At 41.3% G+C, this 15,539-nt stretch overlaps 1 protein-coding gene across 3 annotated transcripts; it reads right to left on the bottom strand.

The window, feature by feature from the left end:
• Positions 1 to 191: 191 nt before the first annotated feature.
• Positions 192 to 15,331, bottom strand: Abraxas1 (abraxas 1, BRCA1 A complex subunit). 3 transcript variants are annotated; one of them, XR_004109374.1, is made up of 10 exons: positions 15,207 to 15,331; positions 12,862 to 12,952; positions 12,117 to 12,153; positions 8,209 to 8,275; positions 5,727 to 5,920; positions 4,329 to 4,448; positions 4,108 to 4,192; positions 2,995 to 3,106; positions 2,071 to 2,655; positions 192 to 1,635 (listed from the first exon to the last, which is right to left on the bottom strand). XR_004109374.1 is itself a non-coding variant. In XM_031336990.1 (9 exons), the coding sequence occupies exons 1-9, from the start codon at positions 15,291 to 15,293 to the stop codon at positions 2,228 to 2,230; spliced, it is 1,221 nt and encodes a 406-aa protein (XP_031192850.1). In that variant the 5' UTR covers positions 15,294 to 15,331; the 3' UTR covers positions 192 to 2,227. The 3 variants fall into 3 exon arrangements, 2 of the variants coding, with proteins under 2 accessions (XP_031192850.1, XP_031192851.1); XM_031336990.1 differs by having other exon boundaries at positions 192 to 2,655; XM_031336991.1 differs by lacking the exon at positions 15,207 to 15,331 and adding an exon at positions 14,867 to 15,187 and having other exon boundaries at positions 192 to 2,655.
• Positions 15,332 to 15,539: the final 208 nt, after the last annotated feature.

The raw sequence follows: 15,539 nt of genomic DNA on the forward strand, positions 1-15,539 counted from the left end.
GCACATGTGCACGGGGGGTTATAGAGGCCAGAGGTTGATATAAGGTGTCTTCCTCAATGTGTCTCCAAAGATTGTAAACTTCACTTAGGCTAGACCAACTGATTAACAGGCAGCCTCTTACCCTGCATCATCAGTGCTAGGACTCCATGTGCACACCACTAAACGCAGGTTTAAACTTGGCACGTGTCAGAGGATAAATGTTTTATTGTACCTGATGTGAGGGTTCTCTTTGCAGAGATGTACACTGGGATTGATACTGGGCCAGTCTCAGTATCCCTGGACCAGCCTACCTTAAATAGATAGTGTCCTTGCAGAAAAGGACGGCGCATACACAATCTGCTTTCAGTCGCCTGGGATGCAAGTAGGCTCAATAGACAACTGGGGCTCTCCTTTTCCTGCCCTGCACAGTACCAGTTTACTTACATCACCAGTGAAACACCCCCTCGGTAGGCTTCAGACCCCACATAATCAGTGCATACCAACACCCAGACCAAAGTGTCACTGCCATCTGTGTCTTACGTAGTTTCTCTAGGAAGCAACAAGTGGAAGACCAAGAGTGGAGTGTGCACTCAGTGTTCACATCCACTGACTGAAACAGAAGGTGCCATGTGTACACTTCAGAAAACAGGTGAAAAGATGAACACATATGCACAGGACAGTTTCTGAGATTCCCTGAGCTCAAGTAGTCATCTAGCCTGAACCAGTAGAAGAATAGAACTGCGTATAAATGCACACCAGTAAGCCCACCTTAATGTGTTGTCGTCACTTTAAGTCAGAGTCGTTCTGTGTGTGAGCATGCACAAGCCTGCATGCTCTGGAGGGCCCAGAGCTGGGGTTACAGTGGTGGCTAGCTGCCTGGTGTGCATGCTGGGAACCACACTGCACTCTTCTGCATGGGCTTCAAACCTGCATGCTCTGGAGGGCCCAGAGCTGGGGTTACAGTGGTGGCTAGCTGTCTGGTGTGAGTGCTGGGAACCACACTGCACTCTTCTGCATGGGCTTCAAGCCTGCATGCTCTGGAGGGCTCAAAGCTGGGGTTACAGTGGTGGCTAGCTGCCTGGTGTGAGTGCTGGGACTACACTGCACTCTTCTGCACGGGCTTCAAGAAGCCTGCATGCTCTGGAGGACCCAGAGCTGGGTTACAGTGGTGGCTAGCTGCCTGGTGTGAGTGCTGGGACCACACTGCACTCTTCTGCACGGGCTTCAAGCCTGCATGCTCTGGAGGGCCCAGAGCTGGGGTTACAGTGGTGGCTAGCTGCCTGGTTGTGCGTGCTGGGACCACACTGCACTCTTCTGCACGGGCTTCAAGCACTCCTGTTTGGCTCTCTCTTCAGTAAGAATCTTAGAAACTTAGATAAAAATAACATTTTACAAACTTTAAAATTTTTACTACATTTATTTCTGGGGGTTTTATGTATATGCCATGGTCAATATAAGTATGGGAGTCAGAAGAGCCTGTGGGAGCTGGCTCCTTCCTTCACTGTGGGAGTCTCAGAAATCCACCTCAGGTTATCAGTCTTGATAGCAGATGCCTGTCCCAGCTGAACCCACTCTGGAGGCCCATGGTTAGAACATCTGTGCTTCTCTCCATGTTGTGAAGAGGCTAATTTCTCTTTTCCCAACTTGAAGAATATTCTAGTTGAAAACAATGTATCTATGTAAGTCTTTCCCTCAACAATTTGGAGGTGGGAGGAGCTGAAAGGTCTGTGGCTTTGAAATAAAAACCATCTTGATGGCACACACCTTAAATCTCAGCATGGGAGGCAGAAGCAGGTGGATATTTGTGAGGTTTAGAACAGCCAGGGCTACACAGAGAGACACTGTGCAATGCAACCTTCAACCCACAAAAAACCCCAAGCCAAACCCAAAAAAAACAAACAAACACATTTGGACTATAGCTCTGTGGTAGTGCCTCTCATTCACAATTCCCATACCACAAGAATATATGGATATGTAATTATTAGCTATACATATATATATATATATATATATATATATACACATTACATAGCATTTATAACATGAGGTATAAACAAGAATGTTAAGATATTGTATAAAATATCAACTTACCTATATAAGCAGTTGAACAGTAAAAATAGCCATGTACTATAAACAGCTGAACAGAGTAAAAACATGAACTTTTCTATGTATTACTCCAGGAGACAAAGAGAAAAATAAAACAAGTTCCCTAAACCTCAGTCTAGCAAAAAACGTCTTCTAAGAAGAATCAAAATGTGGGAGAGCGAGGATAGTCAGCATCTTCAGGGCTCCCCATCTCTGTGTCTATCTCAAAGCTGCTTGAGGAAGCCTTGTCTTGGTGACTGCTACAGGATGCTGTCACAGAAGGTCTGCTCTCTGTCTCTGGCAGCCGTGGTTTCTTCAAAGGCCATTGGTCTTGTTTGTCTAGAGCTTTCCGTTTCCTCAGCTGGGCCCCAGGCGCTGGACTAGCTTCAGGGCTGTAAACGTACTCTACCATTAAGGTCAGTTTATCCACTACATCAAGATGATGGTTAATGTTACACCCACTCTGAGAAATATGTCTATTTTTCAAAGAAATAACACAAGAATGAAGAACTTCAGACTCTGGGAAAAACGTTCGTAAAGCTTGACAAAGAAGCATGTTCTCCTGGGGAATTTTTTGGACACACTTCTCTCCTAAAGAAAATAAGAAAGAGCTTAATACGTGTTTGCTTCACAATCTTTTATAATTAGCTGTGTCAGTGAAGTAAAAACAATTCCAACAGATAGATGAGAGTAAGAATGACATAACAACAAATCTCTCTTTATGTGCCATATTAGTCTATGAGAAAGTCAGTTGTTCATTTTTATTAATCAAACACAGCAGAGCCACTACAGTGGCCTGTTCTGGGAAGATGAAGAGTACAGTGTAGTCAGCACTCACAATCCCAGTCCAGCAGGTCGTCAGTGTGGGCAGCAGCTTGTCCACTGAGCACAGCAGAGTGAAGACAGTCTGTGCGTTCCTCTGTTGCTTACCTGCTCCTTCAGCCTGTGCTTGCTGTTTTCTTCTAACTTCTTTTAATTGGTTTACATCCATCAATAGTTTCTCTACTTCTCGTTCACTTTGTTCAACTTTTTGGCATATACTCTACAAAATATAATAAGGGTACAGATAAAAAAAATTCCAAGTTTTATACTAATGGGAATCTAGGCTCACAATATTAAAATTGTCATTGGTACAGAATGCAAAACAACATTTATCATTCATGTAAACTTTATTTTTATTTGGAATTATTTTTGGAGGACCTTAATAACAATTTTATGCTGCTTTGTAGACAATGACATGCTTTTTGGATGTGTTAACTTTCCATTTATTTTTGGACTTATATACCAAATATTTTGTTGCTTGTAGAAATAAGATAAAATTCATTTTGAAATAAAATATATACATTGGGCTAAGGACAGAGCTCAGTGATACAGCACTTAACTAGCATGTGTGAGGCCTAGGTTCAAGTCCCAGCATATACACCCCCAAACAAAACTGAGGTTTAGGATATAGATGCAGGATTAGCAATTAAAGGTTATCCTTATCTATAGGGGAGTTCAAGGCCAACTAGGGCTACATGAGAGGCTATGTCACAACACCAAGAAACACCTGCCTCTGCCTCCCAAGTGCTGCGATTAAAGGTATGCGCCACCACCGCCTGGCTAATAAATAAATCTTAAAAAAATAAAAAATAAAAAAAAAATATTGTCATGAATACTGAGAATAAAATTAAACTTATAGCCTTCTACCAGAGGTTGTAGTCTCTATTATGGCAGTCAAAGGAGTACAATATATACCCACAAATGTCCCCTTTTTCTTTTCTTTTTTGTTTAAGATTTATCTATTTATTTTGTGTGCACTGGTGTTTTACCTTTCTGTCTATGTGTGGGTATCAGATCCCCTGGAACTGGAATTACAGACAGTTGTGAACTGCCATGTTGTGCTGGGGACTGAATCCGGGTGCTCTGGAAGAGGAGCCAGTGTGCTCTTTACTGCTGAGCCATTTCTCCAGCCCACAAATGTCAATGTTTCTATGAAACAATTCATAGCAATCTACTGATGTGAGCTCTGAAGTGGTCCCTACGTACTTCGTGTTAGCTTACCTTTAATTCTTCTTGTATAGCAGCATACATTTCATTTATCTTATGTACTTCCTTTAATGATCCGTCTTCATTAAAAAACTGAGAACTGTAAGAAAATGGTGATTTTCTTTGGTAAATAAACAGAACTTTAAGCAGACAAGTCTAGAAGGAAACCGGAAGGTGAAACTATTCCAGTTGGGAGAGGATTTGTTAGGCCTTTGTCATCTGTGAGTGAGTCTTACCTGTGTGTCCTCACAGCTCTGCTAAAGACAGTGGACGTACAGGAAGCAGACTCTGTTTTATAACCAAGTTGATCAGACATTCCCAGATTGGTAACCACCAAAGGTACCCTATGAAAAAGCCTGATAAAAAAAACATTTAAAATAGAATTTAAAATAAAAGGATAATGTCTGCCATCAGAGCAGGCCACTTTTCTAACAGCATTAAAATATTTCCCCACTTTATTATTTACCAAGACAGAATTTTCCCATAGGAGCCAAATTAAAGCAGCTAATTCTGTTTTTTTAATTTTTATTGCTTTATGTATATGCAGTTTTGCCTGCATGTATGTATGTGCACTACTAGTGCCCTCGGAGGCCAAAAAGAGTGTCACATCTCCCTGAAACTGGAGTTACAGATAGTTGTGAGATGTCAGATGAGTGCTGGGAATTGAACTGGGGTCCTACTTCCACTTCCTGGGATTGTAAGTGTGCGTCATCACACACAGCTTAAAATGTGAAAACTTCTGAACACTGTTACACAAAAAATTTCTTGAAAGGCTAACACAGGAAGATTTTGAGTTCAAAACCAGACTGGCCAATCTATTGATTCCTTATCTAGCTCAGTTCACATGGTGAGCCCATGTCTCAAGGAAACACAGAAAAACAAAGGAAGATTTCCCATCTGACCTTCATGTGGCAGTTCAGTACCACAGCTTTGTATGATAATCCATTCTCTGTAATCCTAGCACTAGATTCGTGAATGATCAGACCTCAAGTTCAAGGCCAGCCTTGGCTACACTGTCTCAAAAAAAAGAAAAGTACAATATTTTAAAAAAATTAACTTCAGGTTATATTTATAGGATATGGACTTTGCTCAGCTTTTATAGACTTGAGCCTGTACCAATCCCAAGATATTTCAGTGGGTGTATGCAAATATTCCAAAATCTGAACGAAGTGTCTGGTTCTGTCTAGTTCTATGTGTTTGAGGTAAGTGATATTTCAACTTTAAGGTATTATGTTGAGATGTATCTTATCCTCCATAAGCAATAAAATTAACCTTAATTGGTAGTACTCTTTTAACTTAATTCTTACATCCAAGGAGAATATAATTAAACCCAAGGGAACTGCCTGGACTTACTGCAGTAAGCCATCAAGACTTTGAGGAATCTATCTACAGCAGTCCATACTCACATGAGTACAATAACTTTCAGTACCAGGACACAAGAATCCAAGTCATCACCCCCCCCCCCCACCGGGCTCCATTTCCTACCCTAGCCTAGCCTTTGTTTTCTCATCTATTAACACTAAGATTTACTTTCTATTATAATGACACCCAGTGCAACACTGCATGAAGACACTTAGAGCTACAGAGCACTATAAGAATTCTACTTCAAATAGCCAGGGCCAACCAATACTTACCCCCTTTGAGGCTTATATAAGGCGTGTTCCAGGCAGTGAGTGGAGCAGCTTTCTGTTGCTATACTTGGTGTTAACAACAGAAAAACAAGCTCTGGGCTTTGAAGATGGTTCTGTAAGTTTCTGTGGAGCAACTGCTCTCTAAATGTCATTATCTGATCCGAGTGACGACGGAACTTATACCAACCCACCACAGTCTGAAGAGAATAGAGGAGAAATTAATGGTCTTGAGGCAGTAGCTGCAGTGTACCCAGGAGCTCCAGGACACTAGGGAGTGAGGCAACAGGACTGTGGAGTATGTTTATGTAAACAAAAAAGTTTGCCAGGGTCGCTGTGTAGCCCTGGCTGTCCACAACTCAATCTGTAGACCAGACTGGCCTCGAACTCAGAGATCCACCTGCCTCTGCTTCCCAAGTGCTGGGATTAAAGGCATCACCACTAAGCTTGGCAAAACCTATCTGTCTTAAAATGGGTTTTCTAGTGTTGATAAAACTTGAGTTATAATAATCAAGAATATACTTATTAACAAAAACCTTTCAAGTGATCTTAAAATCAATTTAAATTGTTTAACATTTAACAAATCAAGTGTTTACATAGGATATGAATGTTTTCATGGAGTGACTCCCTACTAAGGATTGCAAAGCAGCACATGTGGTGGTGGTGGTGGTTGTTGTTGTTAAATCAGTACAAGCTAGGGGTGTAGATCAGTTTGTAAAGTACTTATGTAGCATTCATGAAGACCTGGTCCAACAAATTCATGATTAACATTAATAAACTCTTAATCTGAAAAACAGTTCTCATTACTGAATAGTAATTATAACAAAAAACCCACCATTTATTTATTTGTACATTAAAGCCAAGAAATTAGAAATGGCCCTTATACCTGTAATCTCAGCTTTTGGAGTTCAGAGGAGGATAACAAGTTCAAAGACGAAGTAGGCTACATGGTGAGGTTATCTCAAAAGCAAAACATATTCATTCTGAAGGAAAATGTTCTCATGAATATACTTCTTAAATAATCAAATTAAGAGTAAATTACAAAAAAAAAAACAAAAAAAGAGTAAATTATATTTAGTGTGTTTGTGCACATGTGGTGTCCTCATGTGTGTGCATGTGAGTGGGTGTGTGTATGTGTGAGCTCGTGCATGAGCATGTGGAAACGGAAGTGTGGTGGTCAAAGGACACCTTGTGAGAGTCATTTATCTCCCTCCATCCTGTTAGTCAATGATTAAACTCAGGTCATCTGGCTTCAAAGCCAGAGCATTTTCCCACTAACCATTCTTATTGGTTCCAAAGATTTTTTTTTAAGTTCAACTATTTTATTTTAAGATACTTGTACAGGTGCATGTGTGTATTTATGCATGTATGCAGGTATGTATGAGTGCTTTGCCCATGGGGAGGTCAGAGGACAGCAAACAGGACTCAGTTCCACAGATTGAGCTCAGGCGTCAGGCCCCGTGCTTCAGTGCTAGAAAAGTGCGCCCTTCTACCCGAGGCACGGCAGGGAGCACCAGAGCCACGCCCACAGCCCTTTCCTTTCCTTTTTTTGGCTTGCAGGTGTCAGGATCTCACTGGGTTGCCTAGGTGGGCCTCAGAATTGAAATCCTCCTCTGTCTTGGCTTCCCACAGACCTGGGATTACATGTATATACTCACTACCTGAAAGAACTTACATTATTAAACCTACTTCCAATCTACAATCAGATGTGTGTTACCATCAAGTGACTGAAACTTTTCCTGAAATGTTCTTATTCCCAGACACATAAAATTTTAAAGACAAAAATGCATACCTCAAACAAAAGCTTAGATTGGGGGTGGGATCTGAATGCTCCATAACTTTTATCTGAACACAAAGTACATGGAAGATTTAAATGTAATTACTGTATAGGAAACTGCAAAGCCAGGTCCTGTGACATATACATGAAGGCCCAGCTACTTAAAATCAGCAGTCTGAGACACTAAATAACAACAGCAACAATAATAAAACTCAGCCATGTGACAATAACAGAAATGGCTTAACTCCTGGAGTAAATCAGACTGGAAGAGGTTGTGGTTAAGCAATAAGCCAGAGCAGTCAGAGGAGCAGAGCAGTCAAGGGAACAGTAAGATGCTGTGTTCCATGGATGCTTTGCTTGCTTGTATGTCTGTGTACTACGTACGTACATGTATCCAGAGGACGGAAGAAAGCATTGTATCCCCGGGGACTGGATTTACATCTGTTGTGAGCTGCCACTTGGATGCTGGGAACCAAACCCTTGCTCTTCCTCAGTGCTCTTAACCAATGAGCATTCTCTCCAGCCCCAAGATGGATACTTTTAATGAACAGTTTTGCTTTCAGAGAAACACTGTCTGAAGTTCTGGGAAGAATAAGTCTTCTCTTACATGTTCCAATGAATGCTATTAATATTGCTTAAGAGTTCTGTAAAAGTACTGTTTTTTAGGATCACAAATTAGCACAAATAATACTAACAAAGAAAGGGCAATACCTTTTTGACATTTGAAAGAATTTTCTTCAGTGAGTGCTCATTTACTTCACCTGAAGAATTATAAAAGCTATAAAAATAAAAGTAAAAATTAAAGAGATTTTAAGATAGAAATTTGAGTAATTTTATTAACATTTTTAATTTTAGTTACTCCTAATCCATACTATCCAACCAAAATGCGTATCTACTTGCTTACCACATGAGCTCCAATAATAATAGAGAAAATTTAAAAATTAACACTTAAATAGTACAAACACTATGCCCATAAGCAACAACAAAAAAGAATAAAAAAACTTCCAGATATTAGTTTGTTTATCACATTTTTAAACTAAATCACAACAATAAACTATTCATTAATACAAGCGTCAGACCATTCATATAGCCAGTTCACAATTTAGTTTACTTCCTGACAACTGGTAACCTATGATAGAATATGCAATGAGTAATAATACTGAGAACAGTATCAAAAGGAGGATTCACTGCAGATTCCAAATGCTGTATGTTCAAGATATTTGGGAAGATGGGGAAGGGGAGGATAAATTTGACTTAGTCCAATGTTTTTTTGTAACTGGACTGTCTCAGATGTAGATAGAACAATTCTAAATGATCCTAAACCATTTACTTGTAGCTTCATTTTCTCTTCCTGTGAGAGACTCCAAGCAATAGTTCCTTCTCTGTGTGGGTGTAGTCTGTGTGTGCATGAGTGTGTGCACTTGTGTAACCGGGTGTACACACACAGAAAAGCCAGCGGGTAATGCTGCTTTCCTTCATCAGTCGTCACCTTATTGCTTGACCAGGCGTCTGGTCACTGAATGTGGAGCCAAACTCAGGTCTTCCTCCCTGTGTGGCAGGGAGCTAACAGTGCAGCCACCTCCTCAGTCCTAGTCCTTCTCTTTAGCATGAGGAGGTAGTATTCCTTTTTATAATGCTGGGATACTAAACAAAACCCTACAGGATTTTATCCTTTTTTCCCCCTGAAATCCTTAATATACTGGAAACATTTATTTACATGGAACTGACCAACTATATCCTATTTGGTAACATGTTTAAGCTGAGCTTGGTGGTACAGGCCTATAAAACCAACTAATAAGAAAGTTAAGGGAAGAGGATCTCAAGTTCAAGGCCTGCCCAGGCTACAAGAGTGAGTTTAAGGCCAGCCAATAACTTAGTAAAACAATGTCTCAAAACACACACACCTGAGGTTATAGCTTAGCGAAAGAGGGCACAAGAAAAAAAAAATCCCCATTAAAAATGTTTTAATGGGGGCTAGAGAGATGGCTCAGGGGTTAAGAACACTGACTGCTCTTCTGAAGGTCCTGAGTTCAAATCCTAGCAACCACATGGTGGTTCACAACCACCCGTAATGAGATCTGAAGCCCTCTTCTGGTGCGTCTGAAGACAGCTACAGTATACTTAGATATAATAAGCCAGAGTGAGTGGGGCCAACCAGAGAGAGCAGAGATCCTAAATTCAAATTCCCTGCAACCACATGATGGCTCACAACCATCAGTACAGCTACAGTGTACTCATAGGCATAAAATAAATAAATAAATAAATAAATAAATAAATAAATAAATAAATAAATCTAAAAAAATGTTTCAATGGGCTGAGGGGTAGCTGGGCTGGTTGAAAGACATCTGCTATGACATCTGATAAAGACATCTGCTAAGACTTTGATAAAGACTGAAATTGTGACAGGTCTAGAAACCAATCTCCTGGGTTCATCCCCAGAGAAGGAGAAGGGAACAGAGAGAAAGAGGAGGAGAGAGGAGACACCACCATCATCATCATAATTTTTATTGCTGTATTTCTCTAGCACGGTCCATTTCTAAGCATCTCAACCTGGTGTCCAAAGTGGTAAGGACCTTGAGATATGTAAGCAAAGGCAATAGGATAAACACATGAGAACACTGATTTTATGTCAAGCTTCTACGGAGTTTTATGTGGAAACATAAAAATCCAGGTGTGGTGGCACATGCCTATGATCTAACTCCTGAAAGGTTGAGACAGAAGAATGTGGAGGTTAGGACAGCCTGGGCTACAATCAGAGTGCTGCTGTCTCCTCACTCCCCAAAAGAATATTCACTATAAAGAATTCATACTTAAAGGCCAGGCATGGAGGCATAAGCCTTTAATCTCAGCACTCAGGGGGCAGAGGCGGATGAATCTCTGTGAGTTCAAGGACAGGCTGGTCTAAAAACCAAGTCCCAGGACAGTCAGAGTTACACAGAGAAACCCTGTCTTGAAAAACCAAAAACCAAAACAAAACAATAAAAATAAGTTTTAGGTTTCAATGACCTGCTTTCAAGGAACTTATAGACTTCTGAGATGAGAAAATCAGTGTATTCGATTGAAAAGTCTGAGAGGCAATATAGTGCAGAGCTGGTACAACTTATCTATAAACTGCCAATTGAAGTATTTCGAGCCTCTCCACCTGTCTCTGCTTTCCCCCACGACATTTTTAGATGAAGGGCCGTATAAACAGTTCACAGGTTTCTACTTTCACAACCCTTGTAGGGCTGTCAAATAAAACTACGCATTAATACATATCTAGCTTGGACTTCAAGAGGTGTCATCAGAAGACTTCGTTTTACATACACTCACCTATGCTATTTGCAAGGGGACACACCAACATGACGGGTTAGAAATTCCAGAGGCCAGGCTGGGACTTGGCAGGAACTTGCTCAGCATACATGCCCAGGTTGCACCCCCATTTCTTCTAGTTTGTCCTACCATTAAGTCAGTGGTTCTCAACCTTCCTAATGCTGTGACCCTTTAATATAGTTCTTCATGTTGTGGTGACCCACAACTATAAAATTATTTGCATTGCTGTTTCATAACTGTAATTTTGCTACTGTTATGAATCATAATATAAATATCTGTGTTTTCCAATGGTCTTAGTTGACCCATGTAAAAGGATCGTTGAACCCTGCAAGGGAGCCGCTACCCATAGGTTGAGAATCACTATAGTAAGGAGTTCTGTGGTTTCCATGAAATCATGCACTTGAGCTTATTTCTGATTCTAATCGAAGATGAAGTGTTTAGTAACTTTATGAATGAGAAGTATTTCCAGATAGCTCTCCTCATGTCCTCTTTACCTTCAGACCTGACAAGGCCCAGACAGCAGAGGATGAGGTAGTTTCTGCGGCTCAGACACTACTAAATTAGCCTGATTCTTAATGTAGATGCCCAGAAATACAGGTTCTCTTAATCCTTTGCTGGTCCAGAAGGCCCTTCAAGAAGTTCTTTTTAGGAGGTTCCACTAAGAACTAAGAACTCCTCATTCAATGAATAAATCTGTATGTCCAGTGTGTATTAAAGACCTCTAAGAAGACTAACTCTCCCTGCTCTATCAGTTTGAGAACACACCATGCTGTCTTGTCATACCCTCCTCCCCCACAGATCCTTCTCTACCATGTATGCCTTTGTGACTCCTACCATCTTAGACTTGTAGATACTGTGTGAGTGTACGACAGTGATTATTTTTTTTTGTGTGGCTGATATAAATCATAAACCAGCCTTTAAAATGACACCATCCTATGGTTGTATCTGTTTGCTTGGTGACTGTTAGTGACATTAGAGTATATGTCGGTCATGAGTTTATAATATGCAACGAAAGGATTGTGTATGAGGAGAAAAAGCAATTCTCAAAGAAAACTGGTTTTTCAGTGGCAGTGGAAACCAACTAAAGGTAATACAACTAATGAAGAATTGCTGATGCAGTTGGCATGGACTAGTGGACCTTGGGTACCGAAAAAAAGAACTTTCCATGTAACCAAGACACTAAGTTACCATGGTTACTTAGACACTTAGTCTGGTTACTAAGACACTGCTAGTTTTTAAAATGATTTAACTTGCAAACAATTTTCATAATGGATAATTTACTTGTTTTTACTAATACCATTACTCACCTAAAAAGCCGGTAGCATGGAATATATTTCTGAATGTCTAGGAGAAAAAGGATTTCTAGTTATGAGTGTATTAATCGCTTGCCCACTATACTGAGGAACGTTTTACCTCGAGTTAGGAGCTTCACTATGCAGTAGCCCTTCCCTCTTCACACACCCCTAAGACAGACCACTCTTACTCAGAAATCAAGTGACTCCCTAGACATGAAGGGCTAAAAGTCCAACATGGAACTACAAGTGTTACATGCAGAGGTGAACTTCTGATCCTCCTGCCTCTACTTTTGAAGTATGAGGATTACAAGTGTGTACCACTGCACCCACACTTTTGGTTTTTGGGGTTTTTTTTTTCTTTTTCTTTTTTCTTTCTTTGCAGTGCTTTTAAAAACATTATGGTAGCTGGGCAGTGGTGGCACACGCCTTTGGTCCCCGCACTTGGGAGGCAGAGGTAGGTGGATTTCTGAGTTCGAGACCAGCCTGGTCTACAGAGTGAGTTCCAGGACAGCCAGGGCTTCACAGAGAAACCCTTTCTCAAAAAACTAAAAAAAAAAAAAAAAAAAAAAAAAAAAAAAAAAAAAAAAAAAAAAAAAAAATTAATAGTATATATTTTAACAGTTTGAGCACACACACAAGAATCTAGACACGTGTGTACTCCCCACAACAACTAAAACATAAAAGTAAAAGTAACTATTTATGCCACTTACACTCAGCATGTAAACTATCCAGAAACACAGAGAACTAAGTGACTCACCAATTGTATAAACAACTTTAACATTGTCCATCTGTGAATCAGTAATGCTGTTCTTGGCTTCACCTTTCATTTCACCGAGGAGAAAACCTTCCTATGAGAGTAAACACAAGCAGCAGTATATGAAACACACTGGATAGGATCAATGTTCTGTCTCCTTATCATAACCTCTCAGCATTTCACAATACGCAAGTGTTACAGGGAGTGGACACACGGGTAACTGGGAAAGGCTGTGCAGGAGACAGAGTGGAACGGACCTTAAATGGCTGGGTAATAGTTTGGGAAGGCAGAGAGCAAAGTACCCCTAAGTCAAAAGCATAAAAGCTTGAAGTATGTTTAAGAACCCAGCAGAGCAGTTTGTCTTCGAGCGCAAGGCTCCTGTGGACAGTTGTAACGAGAGGATAAAGCCCACAAGATATTCCAAATGAGCAGCCAAAGTCTGGATTTTACACATATATCTGGGTGTCAGTGGAGGTTTCTTAGCTATGGAATGCCAAAGTGAGCAATGTTTTCAGATTTAAATCTGTCTAAAAAATTATGAAAAAAAAAAGATTTGTGATTCAGTTACAGTGCCTGTTTTCTTTAAAAATTTTTAAATTTCTTGTGGTTTTTGTGTTTTTGTTTTCATTTCAGTGACTCAAGTTCTTCCTTTAGATGCATTTAAAGATCAAGTGAATTCTTCTATTCATTAAAATTAGTTTATAATGCCCTGCCTCCATTTCATCAAAATAATCGACCAACCAACAACCAAAAAACCATATAGGAATGTCCCAGCCTTTTAACAGAATCAACTGGGTAAAAATCTGTAATTGCAAATGTTCTTGATTTTAATTACTCCCAATGGTAAAAACTAGGAAAAGTACCAGTCAATCCTAAGTACAATTATGCAGAAACCAACTCTAAAAACTTTAGTTGAGCTGGAGGGACGATTCAGTCATTAACGGCAGTGGCTGCTCTCCTAAAAGAACAGGGTTCAGTTCTCAACGCCCACATTCGAATCTCCCACTAAGTTCCAGGGTGTGTGATGCCCTCTTCTGGCTTACATGGGCACTGCCTATGTGTGATCCACAGATGTACAGTAGGTAACAGATACACACATAAGATAAAAATAAAAAGCCGGGCGGTGGTGGTACACGCCTTGAATCCCAGCACTTGGGAGGCAGAGGCAGACGGATTTCTGAGTTCGAGGCTAGCCTGGTCTACAGAGTGAGTTCCAGGACAGCCAAGGCTACACAGAGAAACCCTGTCTCGAAAAAATCAAACAAAACAAAACAAAAAGATAAAAATAAAAGAATCTTCAAACAAACAAATTATAGTTAAAATATCTGAGAAACTAGGGTCTAACACTAAGATGTAGTTTACAAGGGCTAATACTATAAAGTACAGATTTAGGGCAGTTTACTTATGTTCACACTAAACATCTTCTAAAATAAGTCCCACAGAAACAGATATATTTTATTTTTAGTATGCGGCGATTCAATCTGTATAACACCCTCCTGTAGAGCCATCCGTGCTAATTTTAGTTAACAGTCCATTATTATGTGCTGTCCAGTGAGCACAACGCACATTCCAAGATGTCATTTGTTTCTTCTTGGTATTTTGATGTAATGTACATCAAATTATTGTACACTCCTTTCACTGGGCCTGTGCTAAGAAGCAACTTTAGGTAAAGCAGATCTGACCCTTAAAGCGAAGGAACCAACACTTCACATGCGTTACTCCACAATGTTCGGTATGGTACTCTCTGTACTGTATTCGTGCAGTCCCCAAACTCATTTTAGATGTTTCTAGTTTCTTTCTGTTACTAAGAACTCATAACAACATACTACTGCCAGACCTCAAAGTTTTCCGGTAAGTTTTTAATCTCCTAGGTTTAAAAAAAAAACAGGCTTAAAATTAGTTTTTAATGTCACTCACTGGCCTAAAGACTTAAAAATCCATTCATACATCTGATCCTGGACAAACTGCATTTGAAACTGAAAGTAGCAAAATAGTAGCCGGATCTTACAGCCTCATGGCAGGTTAGCCCTAGAACTGGCCAACCCCCTGCGGCTGGCAGCTGCTGTCTAGCTCGCCCGTGAGGTCCTCCAGATTCAAGCGGCGCACGCGCGCTGCGGGTAGGAACCGGCGCCAGGATCCTTCGCCCAGCAGGGCAGCAAGGCAGGAAAGCTGCCGACGTTCCCCGCCGAGCCGGAGGGAGGCCCCCGGGAACTTTCCTTCACGCCCTAGCGTGGGCAGATAGGAAGGGCCCGGATGACAGCAGGGGAGGGCGCCCGGGTTCGCGAACCCGCGGGGCGAGCGGGGACTGCGGGCAGGGACGGCGGGGTCGGCAGCCGCGCCCGGCTCACCGTGTCTGAGTCAGTGTTGAGATGATGGAAGGTGAGCGCGCCGAGCACGAAGCCAGACAGCACCCCTAACGTGCTCTCGCCCTCCATCCCGCCGCCTCAGTCGCTGCCGCCACAGCCACTGTCGCGGAGCATGACGGGAGGCTGGAGGATAGGGCGGGGGACTAAGGGGGCGGGACTTGTGCCTGCGCACCGGAGGCGCGTGTTGGAGGGGTCTCCGGCGCCCTCTAGCCCAGGAGGGTGCTCCTTTCATCCACTTGGCTCAGACACCTCCTTCTCCTTCGCATGCTTGGAAAATGCTGCTTATGGTTAGCTGAAGGCTACTAATAGTTGTAA

This window comes from Mastomys coucha, unplaced genomic scaffold, assembly GCF_008632895.1.
Source record: "Mastomys coucha isolate ucsf_1 unplaced genomic scaffold, UCSF_Mcou_1 pScaffold22, whole genome shotgun sequence".
NCBI classification, from domain to species: Eukaryota; Metazoa; Chordata; class Mammalia; order Rodentia; family Muridae; genus Mastomys; species Mastomys coucha.